The sequence below is a fragment of the Eumetopias jubatus genome, unplaced genomic scaffold (assembly GCF_037043125.1).
Source record: "Eumetopias jubatus isolate StellerSeaLion01/CBP00866 unplaced genomic scaffold, mEumJub1_p1.0 scaffold_2, whole genome shotgun sequence".
Classification (NCBI taxonomy): domain Eukaryota; kingdom Metazoa; phylum Chordata; class Mammalia; order Carnivora; family Otariidae; genus Eumetopias; species Eumetopias jubatus.
In genome coordinates this window covers 64,586,463-64,611,998 of record NW_028274808.1, presented here as the reverse complement: position 1 = coordinate 64,611,998, position 25,536 = coordinate 64,586,463, and the positions used below count along the sequence as shown (strand labels likewise).

The following is a 25,536-nucleotide window of genomic DNA, read 5'->3' as shown; positions in this document are numbered from 1 at the left end:
ACAAAAAAAGAATAGACTCCCTGGCTCAGAAACTGTCTACCCAAATTCACTGTGTCTAGCCAAAGTGCATCAATAAGAAGGGCTAAGCTTAACTCCTTCTGTGATCTGTGTAAAGCAGGGAGAAAAGTGGTGCTGTAGCAGTGCTTGATCTATAGGACTTACAGGTTCTAGAAAGAGCCTGGATTTCAGAGCTCACATAGGGGAAGCAGCCTCTGCTAGGCATTGCTGCTAGCCATAGGCACGTGGTTGGGGTTTGTTTTCAGCAGAGACCCACTGGGGCAGGTACTCTCTGGATTGGTCATCTACTTCTCTGAACTCTGACAAAAAAAAAGAGTAGGAAGGTATTCCTAGGGGAGGAATGTAGCTAACTCCCTGTCAGAGAAACAGGGATCAGCTTTCCTCTCTTCATATGCACAGTTCTTAAACTATTTGCATTTTCATATCTTGTGCTAAGCTCAATATCAAAGAGTACCATTTCAAGTAAGAAAAATGTAAGAGTAGCATCATGAAATTCAGTATGTTTCCTATCGCATTTTCTAGGAGTTAAAGCAAATTTTGTGCTGGAGTGAGGATGCTTTAAAATGTGTTCAAAGAGATCTCGGTCAGTGTGGCAATAGATTTCAGGGAAGAAATAATACTTCCTGGGGAATTGATTCTTGACAATGAAGTTGGTACATGACAGGGCAACAGGAATATTTATTTTAACAGTCTCCTGCCTTTATAGAAAAATAAATTAGATTTAATGTCAAAGTAAAAATGATTTTCCTCATACTGTAAGTTTATCCTTTCATTATTTATCTTTAGTATTCAAAGTGGCATATGCTCTAGTCCATCTGGACAGACAACAGATCAAAACAAATGACATGAAACAGAAATATATGCTATATGCAACATGTTTCTATGATCCAATTTTTCTTAAACTTGATGCACTGTAGCTTATTAATCAATACATTTATCACTCAACAAAAATATGTAGATTAGAGTGCAAATATGGAAGGGTAGAGGAAATGATGTTATTCAATGTACTGAAATTATTCAGTTCATAACACAGGTTTGGGGGGTAGAATTAAAGAGAAAGGCAACAAACCCAGTCTCAAAATGATCTGAAATATGCAACCATTATTTAAATAAACAGGACATATTCAAAGAAACATATGTTCATTTATTAAATCACTTCATCGGAGTGACACTTGGCAAGGAGAAGACAGGATGATAATAATTAGGACGGAGCAAGGGCTCCGTAGATCTCACACATTTCAAGAGCCTGAGAAAGACAGAGCTTCCAATACAGGCACAAGGACTTAATTACTCTGATGGCATGACACTTATCCAGATTCTGTTTCTGACATCTCTTCAGAGTGTTAGGCACATGGTAGGTTTTTTAAAAATACTTCTTTGGAGATAAGCCTTCTAGTCTAAAAATTTATAGTATGGGGGCGCCTGGGTGGCTCAGTCGTTGAGCATCTGCCTTCAGCTCAGGTCGTGATCCCAGGGTCCTGGGATCGAGCCCCGCATCAGGCTCCCTGCTCCGCGGGAAGCCTGCTTCTCCCTCTCTCACTCGCCCTGCTTGTGTTCCCTCTCTCTCTGTCAAATAAATAAAATCTTAAAAATAAATAAATAAATAAATAAATAAATAAATAAAAATTTATACTATGCTTGAACCTCTCTTTTTATTGTTTTGAAAATAATCAGATTGATAACAGGGACCCAACAGTTCTCCAGGTCTAAACCATGCAATCTAGGTGGAGAACCTCTCATTTGGCTGTTTTCTCATGGGTCTGAGGACCACCCGAGGACTGCACCGAACCTTCCACTAGCTCCTTTGTAAAAGATTAATCATGATCTGAGCAAGTTTCAAAACAGAGCAAAGTAGACTAAAGGAAAAGGAACTTGACTTTCTCCCCATTTGGAAGTTTAATCTTTTCTAAGATATTTCCTCCAAACCTTCTCTACCTGTTGGAACAGTTCAGAGACCAGGGAGCTCTTCTCCTGCTTCAAGAAGAGTCACTTTTATTTTCAGACTGAAAAATCCGGTTCTTAACATTAATATGTTCTTATGTATAGTGAAAAATTCTACCACCTACAAGACTAACCTCAGTATTATGAGCTCAGTAATCACACTTGGTCAAACACCTCTTCCAACACATGATGGAAAGTAAACTCTGAGAGGACCAGGAATTCATCTATGTGAACAACACTCTATCCCTAACTGCTGGAATGCTAGCAGATAGTTAATACTCAATGACTTTTAATTGGTGAATGAATGAACAAATGAATGAATGGAGTCTCAAGCTTTTTCAAGTGCTTGAGAAAACAATAATATTTAAGTGGAAAAGAAATGAATTATAACATAGAGAACAATGAATGAGAGTCAGGAAGCCTGGATTCAAGTTTTAGCTCTGCACCTCGAGATCTATAACATCTTGGGGGCATACATTGATACAAACACTCTAGGGTCTATTTTTCTTTATCTGAAAAAGAGGAGTTTGGTTACTTTTAATTTAAGTTCCTATCAGACTCTGACATTCAGTGTCTTTTTCATTCTAGGCTATGTACTCCAGTGCTCCATAGAACATATTTAATTGCTTTCCCCTAGCTCAACTGTCCTTATATTTGCAAAAATTGTGATTTTCATGCACAGTTGTTATTCTCCGAGACATACCTACATATCCTCTGTAGACAGATTTTTTTTATAGAAAAACTTATAGAAAAATTGCTTCAAGCCTCTTCACCTATTGAGTTTTTCTTGGAATGCTTTAGTTTTCAATAGTGCTCTTAAAATGCAAAAATTGGAACTAAAAACAACACCTCTGGCAAGTTCTGAACAGTACAGATCAGAGTGAGACTATAATCTCACTAGTTCTAAATAAGATTTCTTCATCCTGTATCCCATCCCCAGGTGCCAACATGTTCTGGGCACTGTGACTATAACCAATGAGAGAAAAAAGCTTTTTTCACTTATGTGCCTTATTTTCAAGTAGAAGTAGAAGGAGTAGTCAATTTCAGACTGTGATCCATATTAATGAAGCAAATAAAACCAAATAGTGGGATAGGAAGTGGAACAGGCAGCAGTGATACCACCTAAATTCAGACACATAGGTAGAGTCAGTCTACCTATGCCTACATGAAGAACTAGGGGGCAAGTGGTACAGGTAAATGGAAACAGTAAATTCCAATCCCTAAGGCAGAAATGAGCTTTGTGTGCCCAAAAACTGAAGAAAAGCCCATGGTTAGTAGCCCTAGGAAACCTAAAAAACAGTTGAATTACATATAACTTAATTGTGGTGTTTTACAGGTGGTCTAGTTCATCATGTTAGATTTGTCCATCAGGTTAGCCCTGTTAGTGAGGATCCACAGAAGCAAAGCTAGTAGAGTTCCTCTTCATAAGATACTATAATGGTAGTGAAATTAAGAATGTTTGCAGAGGTCGGAAGAGAGCAGGTAATTGAGGCTGGCACACTAGGGAAGCAAGGCTAACTATTAAGCATGGAGGCTAAACCAGGGTAGAGTTGGAGAAACTAAGCCTAAAGAAAAGAAAGCCAGGGAATTATTGAATGGGCCAAGACTTACAACAGTCTTTGCCCACATATTTTTTAAAAATGCGTTCTCTATTGTAAGATAAGTTGGAGAGCTTCTATATTTAAAGGTGTAGGGGCTAGATGAGAAGACTCAGTCTCTTGAGACATCATCTAATATTGTTGAGTCTATAATATTATATTTCAAATACACATTACATATTTAAGTATGTATGCCTCTTATTATGTCATTTAAATATTATAAAAAGACTGAAATATGAGTCAAGGGAAAGAGCCCTGTAAAAAGGTTTGCAGTTTGCACTTGAAATTGTTCATTTTTAAAAACTAATATATGCTCATTTTAAGTATTAGATTTACTTAGAAGGTATATTTGTACTAAAAAAGTCTTCAATGTATGTTTTAAGAGCTCCATAAGGTATAAAAATCTAAATGGAATTATCAGAATTAGTCACTATCAATGTAATTGTTATGGTTGTAAAGTTAATTTAGCAGCTGAAATTAACCAATCTAGCAAAGATGATTTCTATATGTAAATGTGGTATTAAAATAGATTGTCATGTCCTTTCAAAAAAAGAAAAGTGTGGCAAGCATAAAAACTGCATTTAACCTCTTCAGAGACTATCAAAACAAGCTGTACAAATTTATCAAGTGTAAAGTCAGGCTCTAGAACAAAAACATAACATATATTTTAAAGAAATATATAACAGTTTCTGTGGCTGTGTAACAAACTACCACAAAACTTAAAACAACATGCATTTATTTAGCTCATGATTCCACAGGGTAGATATTTGGGCCTGGGTTAGTCGACTAGTCTTGTCCATACATCTGCAGTCAGCTAGGCGCTACTGGTCTTCAACAGCCTTACTCACATGTCTAGTAACTGGCTACCTATTGCTGGGGGCAACAGAGGTAACTGGTCTATGTTTCTATTATCATCCATAAGTGCTCTGGTTTTAACCACTTTGAAAGAAATGCAGGAGGGCAAATGCTATTACACAAGTATTTTTCAAGCCTCAACTTCATCGCTTTTCCTACTCCCCTACTAGCCAAAGGAAGTCATATAGCCAAGTTCAGAAACAGCAGTAAGAGGCACTATAAAAAAAAAAAATGGCCTTGAATATAGGAAGACAAAAATAAATAGAGGCCATCACTGCAATTAACCATCATAGCCACATAGAATAAACCTAGAGTAATAAATATTCACACTATAAAATGACAAGGGTCTATTGCACGAAATAACAAATAAGGGAGATGAGAAAGACTATGAGAAGCTAGATTTTATGCTGCAGTAAAACAGACTACGTCCCTTTTGTTCACTATTGTATCCTTAGTACCCTGGCCATTGTTTGGCTCTTGTTGGCACTACTAAATGTGTATTGAATAAATGAACAATTTTAAGTGGAAGTGAATTTTCCTCTTTAAGGTCTAGCATGCTAAAACACACCTTTTATATTGCACATTGGGAATAAAACAAGGTAATACAGTGGTTTTAAATATGGCCTCTGGAGTCACATTGCCTGGATTTACATCCTGGCTTTGCCTCTTATTATGTGTGTGTTTTTGGAAAAACATCACATCTTTCTGGGCCCAAATTTCCTGAAATATGAAATGAAGATAATGACAGTAACCATTTGTGGTGGTTTATTCTTTTTTAAAATATTTATTTATTTATTTATTTGGGGGGGTGGGGCCAGAGGGAGAGAATCTTCAAGCAGACTCCCCACTGAGCACAGAGCCTGACTTGGGGCTCAATCCCAGGACCCATGAAATCATGACTTCAGCTGAAACCAAGAATTGGTGCTCAACCAGGCACCCCAATTTGTGGCAGTTTAAAACATGATTCCTAAGTTATTTGACATGACTCACTTCAAGAGGCAGTCTGTGACACTTCCTTTTGAACAGAATGGGCTTGTGACTATTTCAAGCTACAAACTCTACTGAAAATAATGCTGCATGACTTCCAAGACTTGATCATAAAAGGTAATGCACCTTCTGCCTTGATTGTTGGAATACTCAAAATTGAGGCCCTCAGCCTGCATTTAAGAAATTTGACTATCTTGACATCTCCATGCTGTGAAGAAGGCAAGTGACAAAAAAAAGAAAAATGTCCATGTGCAGGTGCTCTAGCTGGCACTCTTAATCTTGGAGTCATCTTAAAGCATGTATCAGAAACATGAGTGAACAAACCATCAGATGATTCCAGCTTCCACCTTCTGAGTTATTCTATCCAACCTTTGAATCTTTCCAGCAGAGGTCCCAGACATCATGAAGCAGGGAATGATGCCATGCTGTTATGCTTCATCCTGCTTTATTGCCTGATTTTCTAACCCACAGAATTCATGAGCATAATAGTGTTTGTTTTAAGCTACTAAGTTCCGGGATAATTTGTTACATAGCAATAGTAACCATAACAGAATCATGGTGCCTGGAAGATAGGTGCTATAATAAAAGCCTTAAATATGTGCCTTGGTTTTGGAAACAGGTGTCCAGCAGAAGTTTAGAGGACCATGGGATGCTTAATTTTATGTGTCAGCTTGACTGGCCCATGGGTGCCCAAATATTTGGCCAAACATTATTCTGGGTATGAAATTAATATTTAAATTATTAGACTGAGTAAAGCAGATTGCCCTTCCTAAGATGTGTGGACTTAATCCAATCAATTAAAGACCTGAATAGAACTAAAAGGCTGAGAAGAACAAACTGTTTCTGCCTGACTGACTGAACTGGGACATACATCTCTTCTTTCAGACTTGAACTAAAAAAATTGTTTTTTGTGGGGTCTCAAGCCTTTTGGCTTTCAGACAGAAACTTCCACCACAGGCTCTCTTGGATTTCCAGATTGCCAACTTGAGATCTTGGTAATTCTTAACGTTTGTAATCATGTGAGCTAGTTCCCTACAATAATTATCTTTATATCTATACAACTCTATATATCCCTATCTATCTATCATCTATCTATTATCTATCTATCTATCTATCTATCTATCTATCTATCTATCTATCTATCATCTCTCTATCTATCATCTATCTGTCTAATCTCCCATTGCTTCTGTTTCTCCAAAGAACCCTGATTAATACAGACCTTGAAAAGATGATTTGTGAGAGCTTGGAAAATCTCGAGGAGACTGTTGATAAAGAATGGGGAATTTGGGAAGAAACTGTTATTGGAGGTTGACAAAAAGGGTGACAATTGTTACTGGCACAAAGTTTGGCAACACTCTCACTGATGATGGGAAAAATAGCTAAGGGGATTTACAAGCTGCATATGACAAGATACAAGAGTAGCAAAACTGAAAGAAAACTTGTGTTTTTAAGCAAAATTTAGAGGAAATATGACATTTTTTATTTAAAAATAAAACTATTTCTCCATCCCCCTCTCTCCCAGCAGAAGAGTCTCAAATTAGAAAAATGCTTCAGGGAAAATATCAAATCCTGATTCCTCTCAGGTAAACATCTCAGGGTTAAGATGAAGTCAAGGGAACGACCATAAAAACTCTTTGGTAAGAACTTAGAAAGATTGTAAATGGTGGCTTACAAGCCCTTTGAAGAGATAAAAGCCATCTAAGTATCTTAAAAGCATCCCTAGCAAATTCCCTCTGTTAAATAGTAGGTATTCTGAGAATTTTAAGGTCTTGTCTCCATCAGCCTCACAGGAAGCCAACACAGTTGAGTTTATCTTAAAGAGAATTGTGGATGACTTTTGTCTTATTAAGTGGAATATAGATCAAAACATAGGAAACCCACAGAATGTTTAAAGAAATTGGTCAGTTTTGATTGAAAGAAGCAGAGAGAGTCCAAAATAAAAAGAGGTGTTTGGACGTGCCACCTTTCATGAGCAGGAAGCAAGCTTGAGACAGCTTTTCATTTGAAGTACAGATCAAATTTTATGGAAAAAAAAAGAGAATAAAATAAAAGTAATAACCATGAGCTACAGAACAGAACTAAGAGTCTCTAAAAACTGCTTTAAGGAAATAGGAATAAACCCTAGTCAAAGAACTCACAACAAATATGCAGCTGGATTTCAGGATTGTTATGGACCAGTGACTGCTGTGTGTCTCTTACTGCCCTCGTTTTTGAATAGGAATGTCTATGGAGGTTACTCAGCCATTGTATATTAAATATGTAGTATACAGATAACTTGTCTGTTTATTTTAGGTTCTTGAGATTGAAAACAACCATATTAGATAACTGTATCCAAGAAGCCAACTGGAAAGTTTACATGGCAAGATCCTGGACTTGCAATTGATGATGAAATAGAGTGAGACTTCAGAGGGCTTGGGGAAAAAAAATAATTGTATTTTGCACCTTGCAATGCAAGGGAAGGAATGCAAGTAATGGTGGCTGCAGGTGAACTGTGGTGGTTTGAAAACATGAGCCCAAAATTGTCTGACACTACTACCATCAAAATATGGAATCTATGCATTATAACACAAGGAGACAATCTTAGGATATAATCTTAAACAAAGGGAAGACTATAACCTTAAACAAGAGAAAAACAACTTGTGACATGCAAGGGAACCCCCACAAGACTATCATCAGAGTTTTCAGCAGAAACTTTGCAGGCCAGAAGTGAGTGGCACAATAAAGTCAAACTGCTGGAAAGAAAAAAAAAATTCAAACAAAAATATTGTACCTAGCTAACCTATCATTCAGAATTGAAGGAGAGATAAAGAAATTTCCAGACAAGCAAAAACTAAAAGAGTTTACCACCAGTAAAACAGCCTTACAAGAAATGTTAAAGGGACTTCCTTAGGCAGGGAAAAAGGGCACTAATTAGTAATGAGAAATCATATGAAAGTATAAATCTCACTAGTGAAGGCAATATACAATAGAGGTAGTGGATTAATCACTTAAAAGCTAGTGTGAAGGTTATAAAATGGAAGCAGTAAATATAACATTAACTACAACAATTAGTTAAGGAATACACAAGATATATGTAAAATATGACATCAAAACCATAAAATTTGGGGGGAGGGTTAAAATTGTAGGATTTTAGACTATGTTCAAACTTAAGTTGATATCAACTTAAAACAGACTGTTATAAATATACATTGTTATATGTAAACCTTATGGTAACCACAAAGCAAAAACCTATAGTAGATACACAAAAGATAATGAGAAGGGAATCTACGTATACCACTATAAGAAATCATCAAATCACAAAGGAAGAGAGCAAGAGAAGAAGAACGAAACAGAGGAACTACCAAACAGCCAGAAAACAATTCACAAAATGTCAGTAAGTATATATTTATTAATAATTACTTTAAATGTAAATGGACTAAATTTTCTAAGCAAATACATAGAGTGGCTGAATGAATAAAAAACAAAACTCATCTATACGCTGCCTACAAGCGACTCACTTCAGACATAAGGCATATACAAACTGAAAGTGAAGGGATGGAAAAAAATATCCCACACAAATGAAAACCAAAAGAAATGTGGTGCAGCTATACTTTGGTAACAGACAAAATGACTTCAAAACAAAGACTAATAAGAGACAAAGAAGGTCATATATAATGATAAAGGAGTTAATCCAACAAGAAAATATAACATTTGTAAATATTTATGTGCCCAACATAGGAGCATCAAAATATAGAAAGCAAATATCTAAAGAGAGAAATAGATATCAATGCAATAAAAGTAGGAGATCTTAATACCCCACTTATATCAATGGATAGATCATCCAGACAGAAAATAATCAAGAAAACATCAGCCTTAAATGACATGTTAGAACAGATGGACTTAACAGACACATTGTACCCAAAAGCAACAGAGTACACATTTCTTTCAAGTTCATATGGAACATTCTCCAGGATAAATCAGATAATGAGCCACAAAACAAGTCCTATCAAATTAAAAAAAAATGAGTATCAAGCATCTTTCCCTATCACAATGGTATAATACTAGAAATCAATTACAGGAAAGAAAACTAGAAATTTCACAAATACGTGGAGATCAAAAATATGTTACCTAACACCAAATGGATCAATGAAGAAATTGAAAGTGAATTCAAAAAATATCTTGAGACAAGTGGAAATGAAATACAACACATCAAAACATGGGAGGCAACAAAAACAGTTCTAAGACAATAGTTCATAGCAAGAAATGCCTACCTCAAGAAACAAGACAAATCTCAAATAAACAACCTAACTTTACACCTCAAGGAATCAGAAAAAGAACAAAGCCCAAAGTTAGAAGAAAGGAAATAACAAAGATTATAGCAGAAATAAATAGAGACTAAGACGACAATAGAAAAAAATCAATGAAACCAAGAGCTAGAAGAAAACTCGGGAAAAGCTCCTTGACATGGTATTTGATAATGATTTTTTGGAAATCACACCTTTGGAAACTACAAGCAACAAAATAAAAGATACATGAGTGGGACTACATCAAACTAAAAAGTTTCCACACAGGGGTGCCTGGGTAGCTTAGTTAAGCATCAGTCTTTGGCTCAGGTCATGATCTCAGTGTCCTGGGATCTAGCCCCTTTTTGGTCTCCCTGCTCAGCAGGGAGTCTGCTTCTCCCTCTTCCTCAGCCCTTCCTCCCTGCTCATGCTTTCTCTCTCTCTCTCTCTCAAATAAAATGAAAATCTTTAAAATCTTTAAAAAAATAAAAAATAAAAATTTTCCTCACAGCAAATAATACATCAACAAAATGAAACGGCAACCTACCAAATGGGAGAAAATATTTGCAATTTATATATCTGATAAGGGGTTAGTATCCAAAATAGATAAAGAATTCATACAACACAATAGTAAAAATAAATAATAGTAATAATCCAATTTAAATAATGGGAAGAAAAAAATAAAGAAAATTAAAAATGGGCAGAATATCTGAATAGACATTTTTTTCAGAGAACAAATACAGAAAGCAAACAGGTACATGAAATGATACTCAACATTATCTTGGGAAAGGGAAATGCAAATCAAAACTACAATGAGATATGACCTCACACAGTCAAAATGGCTATTATCAAAGAGAAGAAATAAGAAATGTTCAATAGGATGTAGAGAAAAGGAAGCCACTGTACTCTGTTGGTGGAAATGTAAATTGGTGCAGCCATAAAGGAAAACAGTATGGATGTTCCTCAAAAAATTAACAACATAACTACCATATGATCCAGGAATACCACTTCTGGGTATTTATCTGAAGAAATAAAAACACTACCTCAAAAAGATATATGCACCCCATGTTCATTTCAGCCTTATTTACAATAGATAAGATATGGAAACAACTTAAGTGTCTATCGACAGATGAATCGATAAAGAAAACACACACACACATGCGCACACACACACAATGGAATATTATTTAGCCATAAAAAAGAATGAAATCTTGCCATTTGCAACAATGTGGATGGGCTTTAAGAGCATTATATTAAAATATATAAGTCAGATAGAGAAAGAAAAATACTGTATGATTCCACTTATACCTGCTATATAGATATATGATGTACGTATGTGTATACACACACACACACACACACGTAAATAAGCACATAGATACAGAGAACAGATTGGTGGTTTCCAGAGATAGGTAGTGGGGGGTGGGCAAATGTGTTAAGGGAGTCAAAAGGCACAAACTTGTGGTTATTAAATCAATCAATCAATCAATCATGGGGATGCAATATATGGCACGGCAACTATAGTTACCAATACTATATTATATGTTTAAAAGTTGCTAAGACTTTAGTAGTAGACATGCAAGCAACAGCCCTAGTGGTGGAGGTGGTCACAGCAGCGGCAGAGGAATTGGTGGATGTGGCTATGGAGGCTTCTACCATAGTGATGGATATAAAGGAAATTATAATTCTCAGGGGTTGACTGGTGGGGCAACTGAATCTGCTTTGCAACAAAGTCACCCTTTCAAACAAGCTAATAAGCAGCCACATATCTGCTTATTAGCCAGACTATATCTTATAGCTTCAAGACCTTGCAGTACATTACCAGCTGTGAGTCTCCTGAAAATTCAAGGGAGCTTCAAAGTTACAAGAAGAAAGGAACAATCAACAGCCGTATTCAGAAATTGGTTTGAAGACTTAAATGCTATAGTCTGGATTAACTCCCCTCCTGCTTATTCTCACCCCAAGCTGCATTTATAATTTTGTGACTGAGGATAATTTGTTTGTTAATGTACTGTGACTTTAACTTTAGACAACTTATTATTTTGATGTCCTGTTGACTCAGTAATGCTCAAGATAGCAATTGTTTTGAAAAATTAAATTTACTGAACTTGGGCTAAAATCAAACCTTGGCACACAGGTGTAATACAACTATGCAAATCATCCATTCATCTGTAGATAGTAATAAGAAAAAAAAACTTAGGCAGTAGCCTGTGTTAGGACTTTTGGGTACTTGTAAACTGGGGAGAAAAACATCTTAAGGCAGAATTAGTTTCTAATGTGGCAAACTGGACTAAGTTTAAAGTTCTGACTTGCTCACTCTACCCTGGATAGGCACTTAGAATCTTCTATCTTTTAAATATAAGCCATTCCAGTCATGAGGTGGCATGTGTGAATACATTCATATATTTTTTCAAAGCATTCTTCAAAGTTAATGTAAATAAGTGCAGCAATTCCTCTTTTAATGTTTAGGGTATTAATTTTAAGTTAAGCAAATGTGGGCATACTATTACAGGAAAAGTTTAAAGGTTTGATAACAAAAGTGTTTGAAGGAGAGTTCATCTGATTAGATTCTTCTAATGCCTGCCACAAATAAAATTGAAATGGTAGGACAGCTGATCATGGCAGTGACCAGTCTTTTTTTGGACCTGGTTGGATTTTGGTCTTTAATGCATGCTAGTGTTAATGTTTTTTGGTCAAGAGGATATGAGCAGGAGGGATTATACAGCAGGCTTTATTTTAATGCAGACTCACATTACTCTGTTTAAGCTGTGTTGAAATGTTAAAATGGCTTACACCTATAGGCTTTGTAGATCAAAATAACAAGAAACTGAAATCCTTGAGATCACACAGGTTGGAAAAACATACTAAGATGCATAGGATGTTATTTCTAGATAGTGCAGTTTTAGTCTATTTTAGTTGCATAGGTTTCCATTATATTTATAGTCTCTTTAAGATAAATTTGGCCAAAGATGATTGTCCACCACTAAAAATGCCTCTGCTTCTTGGGATTCTGTGCTGCTTTTGTGGCCAGAATGTAGTGATCTTTAAAAACCAAGCAGGCAAAAATTTTCATAAAGTGCAATAGATTTTCAAGTATATTATGCCCTGTTCTAAAAACCATCAAGTAGGTGCACTTGACAGTATTGAGGCCATTTGTTATGGTGTTATTTCAATTAGTATAGGTTTAGACTCTTGTATATTTTGCCAATAGCTTTATACAGCTTATTATATTTTCAGAAAATGTTATATATGCATCTTGTGTATGTGTCCTTAAACTTCCAATCTTATTTTGTCTCTTGGAGATTGTTGAACACAGCTTGTTAAGAACTAGATTCTAAAATTTTATTTGGGACCACAGAATGACAGTTGAGAAGAAAACTATTTGCACATGACAGATTTTTAGATATTTTTTGCTGCTACTTTGTGTAATATTGATTGAACATTTTGACAAATCTTTTTATAAGTCTAAAAGTGAATTCTTTAAAAGTTTAAAGAAAATGAAAAGATAGTACAAAAACACTGGCATTTGAATGTTGAATGTCACCATATGTGAAATAATATATTCTGGGGTAGTGTGTGCTTTTAATGTTAAGTTCTAATAAACAATTGAGCCAAATTAAGCAGACTTGGCATTGGTGATATGGCTAGCTATAACTTTCTGGCAAAATTTAAGACAAAATTAGCAAGTTGAAATTAAAGCATGCCTAGGTTTTGATATATTTATCTTAAAATATTAATGAAACACTTCTGAGCACTGATATGAAGTGTTCACATTCTCAAAGGTTCTGTGAGTTTTCTTATGTGCTTGGTTTGGTTTGGTTTTCAGTGACCGTCTGGCATATTTGCAATCTTCAAATATGTAGTTATCTTTGTGTATTGACATAATTAGTGACTTTTACATTCAGTTTTATCAGCCAGCAATATTTTCGGTAAATAAGAATGGATTTAAACTTGCTGAATGTAGAAACACTGAACCTCAAGTCACTGTAACTTAGTAATTGCTTATTGTATTAGTTTTAGATGCTAGCACTGCACGTGCTGTGTTTATTCAGATTTTACTAACATAAAAAGTTAAACACACCCCAAAATAAATAAATAAAAGTAAAAGTTCCTAAGAGAGTACATTTAGAAGTTCCCATCACAATAATAAAAAAATATTTTGTAACTGTGTATGGTGACAGATGGTAACTAGACTTATTACTGTGATTGTTTCACAATATAAATAAATAGTAAATCATTATGTTGTACACCTGAAACTAACATAATGCTGTATGTCAATGAAACTTCAATTAAAAAAAAAGAAAAAAGGTGGGATCTATATTCACTTCTCTTGCATCTGGGTAAAAGTAACTAAATGGCTGCCTGAAGTGATACCGGGTGGTGTCTAAAGCTGGGTCATAAAAAGCAATGCAGCTTCCAATTCGTTTGTTGGAAAACTCACACTCAGAACCTGTGTCTCCATGTAAGAAGTCTAACTACCCTGAAGTACTGTGCTAGGAGGATACAATGACACAAAAAGAGGTTATGTGTAATTTATTCAGTTGGCAAACCTAGTCTTCTGATTCTCCCAATTCAGGTCCCCAACATCCGAATGAATGAGCTTTTAGAAAATCCCATTCCCTAGTACTGAAGCCACCTCAGAGTCACACACTTGGAGTCACAGCCACAAACAGTGAAGCATCTCACTACATACAGTCAGATTCCTGACCCACAGAATTCATGAACATTATAAAATGGTTGCTTTAACCCATTAAGTTTGGGGACAACTCATTACACAAAAATAGCAACTAAAATATGATCTCATAGAGAAGCTGTGAGTTATCATGAAAAGTACATAAAACAATTCCTATTGAACATGTAGTATGTGTTCAATAATTAGTAATAGATTAATACTGATGATTATAAATATATGAATGTGTGTGTGTGTACAGCACCGTTATCCCCAAACAGTATCAAAAGGGGAAAAAAAAACTTTTCACAGAACACTTTATATAGAATTGAACCAGGCCAGTACCTTTAAGTTCAACAGTTATAACAAAGAGTCATCATTGTATAGTTGAAGACCATTTAAAAGCTTCAGCATGATGTTATTTTGTTAAGTGTTACTATGATTTAGAAAAAAATACTGTTTTTTTCAATAAGTACTCAAATTCTCAAAATTTTCCTATACATGTAAACTTTCAAAAACTTTCCCATTCAAAATCATTGGTTATTTTAGTTCTTCCTAGCATGGCCTGTTCTTTATAACACCTAAAGAAATGGTTAAAAAAAAAAGGCAATTAAAAACACTACCACATTAAAGATGAAGTACAAAGAATTATCAAAATAACATTTATCTACAATATTCAGATTTAAAAACCCATGAAATGCTGAAAAATATTAGCATAAGTAAAGAACACTTGGCGATATGTACATGGAATAGAAGTGAAATTGCTCTACAAATTCTTGACTATAGAGAATTCTTGGTCTAGCAGCTCTGAGACTGAGGCTAAGACAGCAACAGAAAGTCCTAAGGTTAGGTTTCACTTATCTAAGGCAGACATGGCCTGTACAAGTAGAGGTCAGAGCGTTGGCAGACTTCAAATAGCAATGAATTAGCTTTTTATTTATTTAATCACTCTCATTATAAAAGGCTTCTTCTATGATGCCATGTGACCTTAAAAATTTCCTCATCACCTCATTATTAATGGGAAGTATTAATTAATGAATCATGTTCACTATGAGTAATAAAATGTGTTGATGAGAAATATATAGTGAACACAGGGAATTGATTTCTTTAGCACTTTTCTTTATTAAGCACATAATGGTGTTTATTTTGTCTCAATTAATCTTCCTTGCATTAGAAACTCTAACTTATTTTAATTCTCATAACTATATAAGGTAGTCCTCATATTTTACACATAAGGAAACTCAAGCACAGATGTAAAGTAATCTCACCAAGATCCCACAGCTAAGTGGCAAAGCTCAGATTTGAACCCAACATGCTTTTAACTAACTCACTATGCTGCCTCTCAACATAGGCAGAATCAAGTAACAAGCAAGAGATTCCTTCTACATCTAAGGCATGAGTTTCTATTATACTCCCATTGGACACCAAACAAAATGCCTGAGTTAGATGGTAACACCAACAATCAAAGGTGAATCCTTTGCTGTGTAATTGACTAATTGGATGCAGAAATCACTTCCTCCAAAACTTGAATGAACTATAGTAGTAGTTTCATAGCAAATGGTCATATAGAAAGTAGTTTCAGATTAAAATAAAACATAGTGCTAGAATTTGAATTTCTAAAGCTTTGTAAAGTTTAATAAATCTCTACCATATTTTATAATCTCATGAAAATTAATTTTGAAAAAAAATGGAAAGTAAAACTGTACCATGGACCTAAGCATACACTAAGCATTCGTAGTCATACACTGCTCTATGGAACTTGTTTAGGAGTAAACCTGCTTAGGTTTACAAGTAGGAACAATTGCAATAATCCTATCTGTAAAGAATTTGATAATTTGTGAAAACATATACTGCTGCCTCACCTAACAAATATCTTTTTATTCTGTAACTCACACATGAGCTTCATTTTCTGTGCCCTGCAGCATCGCATGTCCGATGGTTTACTGGTGCCAGTATTTTTCTTTCCCTAAGAAACTCTCTTTCTGATGCTGACATCAAAAGTACAAATCCCAAAGAATTCAAAGTGTTCCTTTGTATCAGAGAATGTGTACTGTATTCTTTGGCAGTGGCTGCATGAAGAGATCCTCTGCAATTGTTTTCTTCACCTTCCTTACCCAGATTTGCAAGTTTTGATGAATGGAATGATCAATGTGAAAAGTGAGAGGCTGAAAGCCCAAGTCAGACACCCAGCACCCGGGAACACTGTCCTTTTCTTCAATCTCCTTGTCACTCTCTTAAGAACAAAGTCTTATCACCAGTTCTACCCTCATGTCACGCCTATTTCAATTATTTAACAGTTGCAGAGGCAGAAAAGAGAATGAGGATTGAATAGATGTCATTTCTCATCTTCACCGGGAGGTTATGAAGGCTGCTCCAAGTAGCTCTGGGTGGGTATTCGTAGGCATGAGCTGGGGGGAAACAATACTCAGACTGCTATCCACCCCCTGACCCGCTTCAGCAATACTTCAGATTAAGGGATTCTAAATCCACGCTGGCATTGTCAGTGCTGCAAAAAGTTGAGTTAAATGTTGGCTAATCAGCAAGCTCTAAAAATCCTAGCTAATTAAACATGTGTGCCTTTACCTGCTCTTCCCATACCCCAAGACACCTCCACATCAAGATTTTTGATCAACAATCTTTGAAACACAATGATCACATTGAGTCTCATTAAACAGCCATGAATTCAAAGTAAAATTTTTTTAAGGCACACCAGGGAGGAGTTTTAACAGTCTACCCACCAAACAAATGAAAAAGCAAACAAACAAAAAGCAGAATCAATTCTGTAAATACAGAGAACAAACTGATGGTTGCCAGAGGCTGGGCGATGGGAGGTGGGAGGGCGTGGATATGCAAAATGGGTGAAGGGGAGTGGGAGATACAGGCTTCCAGTTATGGAATGAGTATAGGAATAAAAGGCACAACATAGGGAATATAGTCAGTGCTATTGTAATCCAGTTGCATGGTGACAGATGGTAGCTACACTCGTGATGAGCATACCATAATGTATAGAGATGCTGAATCACTATCTTGTACACTTGAAGCTAATGTAACAATGTGTATCAGCGATACTCAAATTTAAAAAAAAATTAAAAATAAACAAAATATTTTAAAAATTAAAATACTGTCCAAGGTGTATCAGCAATTACTGTTTTCATTTAATTGTTAATAAAATGTGTTATTCAGTCTTACTTAATAATGCAATTACAACATCTATTTTAAACAAGAAAAGCTAATGCGCATTATGGTTATTTCATTGCTGAAAGCAAATAATAATATGGAAATTTCCTAGTTTCATTATGTAAAACTATTTCAATACTATTAGTATAACTCAGTGGAATTCACTATAAGCACATGGGACTCTGATATTCATTTGAGACTTAGAAGTTGGAAAGTACTCTTCTGAAGAAAAGAAAAAAGAACTAGCCTTCCTACCCCCTAGCATTCTCCGTAAAGTGTTTCACATCTGCTAAAGATGTATTTCATTTGGTTAATACAGAGCATTCTGGATAAATGTGTGCAGTTTACTCATAAATTAATGTTTGTGATTACTTTGCCTGGATCTCAGCTATTTCCAAACTCAGAAGTCAGTTGCTACTCAAGTAACAATAGAGAAAATTATTGTAACTACCTTTGGCAAAGAATCATTTAGCACCCCGTTATGTTGTGATATAACATTCAACCAAAAAAAAATGGTTTAAACAATAAAGGAATTGAATCACTTCATTGGAAGGTGGTTTATTTTAAATAGGGGTTGGTTTCAAGCAAGGACTAACCCAGTAGCTCATCCATATATCACTCAGAACCTAGTTTTTCTTTCTTTCTCTGCCCTGCCTATTTCCAAGTCACCCTCACATCAGGAGTATCTCTGGTAAGCCTTGAAGCTCCAACCTTTTCCCTCACAACATCTAATTCTAGAACTCACACTCTCATACAAACCATCAAAAAGAAGAGAGTAAGTCTATCCCAGAAGTTTTCAGGAACAATAAAACTTCCTAAAGGAAGCTCTAAAGGATCTATGTGTGCCATTGATTCTGATAGAGTTATATGTCTATTTCTGAACCAATTACATGACAGAGTATTATGACATAGTGACTAGTTTAAGGCAAGAAAGACCCATCCTGAATCACGTGGCTAAGAAAAGACAGGGTTGGTTCTCTGAGCACTGTTACCAGAAGGAAGAATGAATGATGCATGGCAAGACCACAGGTATCCACTAAGGCTGAGTCTTCACTACTCAGTCCTATCCAGCCTGAGCCAAATACACCTCTGAATACAATCATGGACTTTATGTGCCCAGAGTAGAGCATGACTAGATGATTATGTTAGAGGAATAACAGAAGAAAATAAAATAATCTTATTGTTAAAACAGGATCTGGTAAATGTACTTTTTCTCCAGGGGACAAGCTAAAGAGGTTAAGTGACTCAGTCAAATTAAAAGGGTTTTGGTGAAGCTGGACTCCATTTCATGTATGCTGAATCTCAGGCAAATGTCCTCCCTACTAAACTACTCTTCCCATTATTATTTCATTTTACCTTATTTTCTCAATTTTGATGAAATGAACTCCAGTTATATTCTATAAATGGGACCCATTTTATATCCCTATTCTGACCTTATGAGTCATGGACAGATAACTATAACAAAAACCAAAACTCCCCCAGTGAGAGGTTAGCAGCTTTGGGGATTATATTAACTCTTTTAATCATTGGGACTGTAATTTTGTGCCTCGAAAAACAAATCATCAAATGCAGTAATAATAGAAAGGACACTAGACTGGCAGTCAGAAGGCCTGTATTTTTGTCCCAACTTTACAATTAACTAGTCATGTGACATTGGCAAGTTATATATTTTCTATGGGTTTCCTTTCTGGAATTAAGAATTTTTAAGGGACTTTCTGATTCTGGAATCCTTTGATTCTAAAAATTTTGCTTAAGGAATATGAAAGGGTATTGTAACTTAATTACAAAGAAACACATAAAGTGTGAATTGAGATTGGCTAATCTCAAATTAGTCCTTGGTTCTGAGATTATGCTATTTAACTTTTATGATTGTCTACTAAAAATAGAATTAATAAATCTATTTACCAGATAAATAATAATTTATCCACTCTGCTCAAAATGAAGAATATATATCAAAAAGCCATATTGTTTTCAATTCACTCAAATTGCCAGGGAGCTGCTACTTTGAGTAAAGAAAGGTAGCCCACTGGGCTGTCATTGGAAAGGCAAATAGAAGATCTTGAAAGGGACATTCTAGGAAAAAGGAAGGAGAGGTAAATATTCTTTAAGATAAAAAAAAGAAAAATTGAAGTAGAGAAATATCATAAAATCATGAAAGTAGTAAAGAAAAATATACATATAATCAAAGGTGTTTTTGTTTTTGTGTTTTTCCCCTCAAACTTCCTAAAGCACGGTTGCCATGCATGGTCAATTTGTGAGTGAGAAAAGGTTAGAAGAAAAGCATCCATAGCTCCTTTTCTCCTCTTATGAAACTCCTATCATCTGAGATACAGACTCTGTGCTGACGGATTGTATGGCAGCATGCAGTGCAGGTGGCAGGAACACCCTTGGTATGATCTCTGGTTTGTTTCTACATTTGAAATACAGTTGACCTTAGAGACATTTGCTTATAATTCCTAGAGAATTATTTTTTAAAAAAATACATGCTAGTTGACTAAATATGGGAATTTACACAATCATCATAATTCCAGTTATAGAGTATGAAATTAAGTTACCCCCAGAGGTCTAAGAATTTGATTATCCTTGTAAGAGACAGATGTTATATAAGCCCAAATCCCTAAGGTGAATTAATTACAGCCTAATAAGTGGTGTTAACGTATCTAAAAAAGAAGGGAAAAGTGGATTAATAGGAGCAAAGTGGCCCTCTTACAAAAGTAGGCAAACGAGATTTAAAGAAGCTAGATTGGTCAGTCTCTGTACTCAACTAGAGAAGGAGAGAGAGAGAGATCTGGAGTTACGAATCTCTTTAGAGAGGCATCTTCCCCCATGGCTTTCTCGAGGTTGTGGCTTTCTGAAGATGTAGATGAACTAACTCCACTCCAAACCATTTAATTTCCCTCATTGACTTCATGCTATGAAGGTATATCTGATTGCTAATTTCCTTTCCAGAACTTTCTTTGATCTTGTACTTAAGCATTATAGATAGATAGATGATGATGATGATAGATGATAGATAGATAGATAGATAGATAGATAGATAGATGATAGATAGATGATAGATAGATAGATTGATAGATAGATGATAGATAGATATGACCAACTGCATTGTACATAAATCTTCTATAACTTTGATTCATCTATCACTTCATAAGAGATTGATCATCTCTGGTTGTGCTAATAAAGTCTTGTCTCTGGAATGCAAGGGTGAGGCATTGCCCTTTAATTGTCCAAACAAGCTCCAGAGCCGATATCTCTGGAAGATAAGTCTACATCTTTCCCCTAAACATTAATACCAACTATATCCAAAATAGATATGTTATTATGTTTTTTGTACTTCTAGGGTTATTAACCAAACAGATAATTATAGTGTTATGCCACATGAAATATGTCAAAATGTATGTTAATTACAAAGCTTAGAGTTAGATTTATTATTTTTTAAATCTTAATCTGTGAGTTATCTCTTATAGTTTAAATCTTCTGTACTATAATAATAGCTAAGAAATAGTTTATACATTTTCCTTTTTTTCTTTATATGCCTTAAAACAACAATAACAAAAAACTAGATGTGAAGTTAATAAATTTGTATATTCAAAGGACTCTAAATTTCTAATGGAACACATCAAATTGGCTCACATTTGAATTAGCAAATTCTTAATTCTGAAATTAGATCATTTGCCCTATATATGCGTGTATTATTTTGATAACTTTAAGATAAGCAAAATACATTAAGGAAACTTCAAAGGAGGATTTGTCTCATTTGTTCAACAATCAGGAAATGTCCATTTTGTGTACAAGATGTTTTCCCTTCCTTTAGAGAGAACCAACACTTGAAATTACAGAAAGCATTGTCCTGAATAGATTCTTCTTGCTTTCCAATGCACAGGGTACATTCTGTGTAATTTATCCACCTTAAATGCAATTTGCAATTTTCGGACTATTTATTTAGTTCATCAAAACAAGCAATTTAATGGCCTATAAGATTTGACAGTATGTTTCAAACATACTCCTAAAGGGAAACTCTTAATTCTATCCTATAGAAAACCAAGATGTAATTGAAACGAAAAAAGGGCTTCTCTTTCTGATTCTCAGAATTATGTCTCTTTTCAAAATAATATGTAGGCTGGGAGTTTCCTTTCTTTTTCTCATAATTAACTTTATTTCCCTTTAAGAATGCCCACTGACTCACACTGTGACTATAATAAAATACATTTGTCCCTGAAAGAAACACAGCTGTTCATAAATGGGTACTTCTTTAAAAGATTTGTGAGGATGTCTGAGTTTTGTCTGAACATCAATATCTGGATAAAGATTGCAGCTATTTTTGAGGTTGAATAATTTCATTATTTTTTCTAAAGTGTAAAAAACCAAATTTGTTGATTCTTTTTTTCAAAAGCCATGTAAGCTACCCCAGCTTTCTCTGATTCATAGTCAAGCAGACATTAGCATCAGGAGATTTCTGGTGGTGACACAATGTGATGGGTAAGGGGGGGTGGCGGGCTGGTGGAGGGCGGGGAACACTTGGGATTGAATCAGTGTATTCATTCTCAAATATCATTCAGAGACTGATCATTCTGGATATCAATCAAAATTGGCACCTAAGATTTTCACATGATCTTTCCTTCAAAATTATCTTACATTCTACCAAAGAACCTAGACAACGAGTAAATAATATATAATTTTTCTTGCTTTTAGCATTTCCATATCCATTTTCACAATTAATCAGTGCCGCTCACTCCACACCCCACATCAATAAATTTAAGAGACCGCTTTTTGATGTTCTGATAATCACATTACCAGATCAAAGAAAAGACACATTTCATAGAGAATACTTCCAATTAATACAAAGCTAATAAGTTTACTCACTTTACAAATATGTTTTCATTCTCAGAAACTCCAGAAATACCCAATGTGTCTATGACAGGAGAATTACTAAAGGAAAAGTAACTCTCAACGCTGAATTAGACAAATCTCTTGAAATTTTGTACAAATTCTAGCCACATCAAGCTCTCCCTGCTCTTCAGTGACATTTTCAAAATCAGTTCAAAGTTGAAAAAACGGGATAAATGTCTTTTCTCATTTGAAGGAGTATTTGAGTTTATTAGTCTCTTCCTCTTAAGGCACTCCTTGATACTTCACTCCCATCCGCTTTGTTTATTTGTTTTGCTTTGTTTTGTTTTTGTTTCCTTCTGTCCCTAGCACCTCTTTTTGAGAAAAAAGGATTAACACACAGAACTGGAGGTGGGAAAAGACTATTTCCTACAAAATGACTGAGACCAGAGGTCTAGAAAATAGTCATATTAAAGAAACAAGAGGATTACAATTTCTGGCATCCTATCTCAAGGTCCCTTTTAGGGGAACAAAACAACATTTATAATATTTTCACCCAAATCCTTGAGTCTGCTCAATCTCTTTCCTAAAAAAGCTTTGAAATAAGTTCTCTGCATGTGATCTTTCAAGCAGTTTGTTAGAACAACGGCAGCTACATTTCACTGCAAATAAAGCCCAAGTGTGATAAACTGGAAAATCTACTTCTCTAGCCCATGTAAGTTTCAAATAATGCTTTGTGACGAAAGAAAATACAAATGAAACAGATTATCAAACAAAAGTAATATACACGTACACATTCGGAATGAATACAGAGAGCAACAGATCCTATGAGACAGAGACATGTCACCCTAACTCGTGCTATGTGTTCAGTGACACAGCTGACCTATCTGTGGCTCCTTTGTCACGTTGTTAAGAAAGTTATTCTCAAACATTCTAGGTTAATGGGCAGTGAGCAAAATTAGCAAACATCAACAGTCCCAGGGTCTGCAAACGGTCGACAGCAATGTCCACAGCCACCCAGGACAGCTCATGGCTGCCCATGAGCCCTCAAAGTCCAAAGTGACTCTCTAGATGTTTAAAAAAGAGGCAGAAGTTTCTATCTGTCAAACTGCAAGTGTCCTTATGGATTTGGTTCCTTTCTTCGTCCAGAAAACAGTGGCTATATTGACTCTGTTCCTGTGAGTTAGAAAGGATGCTCCTGCCGTCCACCACTACACACAGAGCAGGAGCCCGCTGCCCTTAAGCCTCCGCCACGTCCTGCGGCGCCAAGTAACAGCGCCGGCTACAGTTGGCTGGGCTGTCCTGTTTTAGCAAAGCAAACCTCCTCTTACCTCGACTTCCTTGTTCTTCTCTTTGTTCCTGCCCACTGAACTTCTCCCATTGCTGGCAGTCTCCCGTGCTGGGATTACGGAAATCTGGTGGAGGGGCATACTGGCAGGGCTGCACGGGGCCAGTTCCTGATTGGATGCCTTATCTCTTCGCTCGCCCTGAGTAGCCCACCTGCACAATTGTTCATATCCTTGCTTTGCCAAACTCAGTTCTAAATAAAAAAAGGGGGGGGGGATAGTGTTTGAGACACTGTGCGGCAGAAGCCAGGGTCTCTGGCCAAAATGTCAAGCACACTGAAAGGGAGTTTAGAAGAAATGCAGGAGCAAATAATCCGGGGAGTGTTGCATTCTCAAAAGGACGATTTACTGCAAGTCATAACTGCACTGCTTTGTCACTGGAGCACCCCCTCTCCCCTAAGAGCATTGTGGGAGACAATTCAATTTCTATGGTACCTAATAACTGTCATGGAAACCAAGGAAACCTAGGTCTCACAGGCCCTTATTAGCAACCACTTCCTTTAATGGCACAGACTCCCACATTTGCAGCGGCTGCCACTTCTGCTTTTGTTTCTCCCGATTCCCCAAGAGTCCACTAAGCACCCAGAGACATTGCGTCCTGCTGACTAGGGGTAAATAAGCAGAAGGCTGAAAAGCTTAGTGTCCTATTTGGAGCCAAATCTCTTCCTTGAAAAGCACGGCTATCTGGCTGTGTCCTTCGTGCATCCCCAGTAATCTACTTAGGTCAAGGGATCTGCCTTGAAGCGAAGAGCATTGAACAAGGTGTTTAAAAATAAGAAGGGAGAGAGAAAGACAGAGAGAGACAGGGACTGGGAGCAAGTGTAAATGTCTTTCTTTGGCTGGTTGTAAGAGAGAGTTAACCATTCCCTGCACCTTCCTTAGTAAGACATCGTAACAGGAGTGAGAAGACATCATCATTCTGAGGCACACAGCACCACACTGCCCATTTCAGCTTTACTGCAACTTCTGTGCCTCTGAAATATATTTGTTAGGATCAGTAGTAGCCTCTATTTACTTTGCCAGGAAGGAAACACACTCTGCAAAGCATGTGACTGTGCTCCTAACAGTTAATACAATTTGGAGAAAATAAATGGTTAATCAAAATTTCTGTCCTTCAAATTAAAAAAAAATCCAATCTCTCAGTAGAACAAATTTTCAAAATACATTAACTTTTTAAAAATCACTCTCCCCTGTGATCATTTCCTCTTTGTTAGGGTATTCGGTAATCCATCTTTAAAAGGACAGAATTTTAGATATATGCACTTTATATTCTCCAGACATTGTAAACAGATCAGATCTCTCTTTTGTGTTTTGTGTTTCTTCACCCCAAAAGAAGCAAAATTCAGAGAATCTGTTTTTTTTTCACACTTCCTTACACATCTGATTTGTCCCCAATCACATAGGAGATCTTCAAAGTAGTTTTTGGCTGCAATGCCTCTCTAACTAGCTTTGTATTCCACAACAATAATGCCATTTCTATAGGATGTTTATATTTCTTTAAACTCAGGATAGAGATAAAAAGTAAAAAGCATAGGTACTCTCCTTGGCAAATTAGCCAACAATAATTACTGTAAAGATTGCTAAAAAACTTTAATTTAAATAATTGCTGAAATAAATACTTCAATGTACTTTCAAGTTTGGTCTAACCCTGAGTTCCTTTTGACTGGCCGCCCTCTCATGAGCTCTGGCAGTGATCCTCACTTCTACCATCCATCAGGCTCATCTGGGGAGACTGTAACACACAGATACCTGAGACTCACTTTACCACAGATTCGGGTTCGGTAGGACTATGGCGGGAACCTGAGGTGGGCACTTCTTAAAAATATCACAGATGACTCTGATACAAACCAATTTTA

General features: G+C 35.9%; 1 protein-coding gene across 1 annotated transcript in view; it reads right to left on the bottom strand.

Moving 5' to 3' along the window:
* MARCHF1 (membrane associated ring-CH-type finger 1) overlaps positions 1 to 23,764 on the bottom strand; it is a 471,309-nt gene extending 447,545 nt beyond the window's left edge. The window contains exons 1-2 of the mRNA XM_088021014.1: positions 23,672 to 23,764; positions 23,552 to 23,572 (exon numbers count right to left, since the gene is read on the bottom strand). Of these exons, the coding sequence (XP_087877140.1) occupies positions 23,552 to 23,572; positions 23,672 to 23,764 (114 nt within the window). The remainder of the gene's footprint in view (positions 1 to 23,551; positions 23,573 to 23,671) is intronic.
* Positions 23,765 to 25,536: the final 1,772 nt, after the last annotated feature.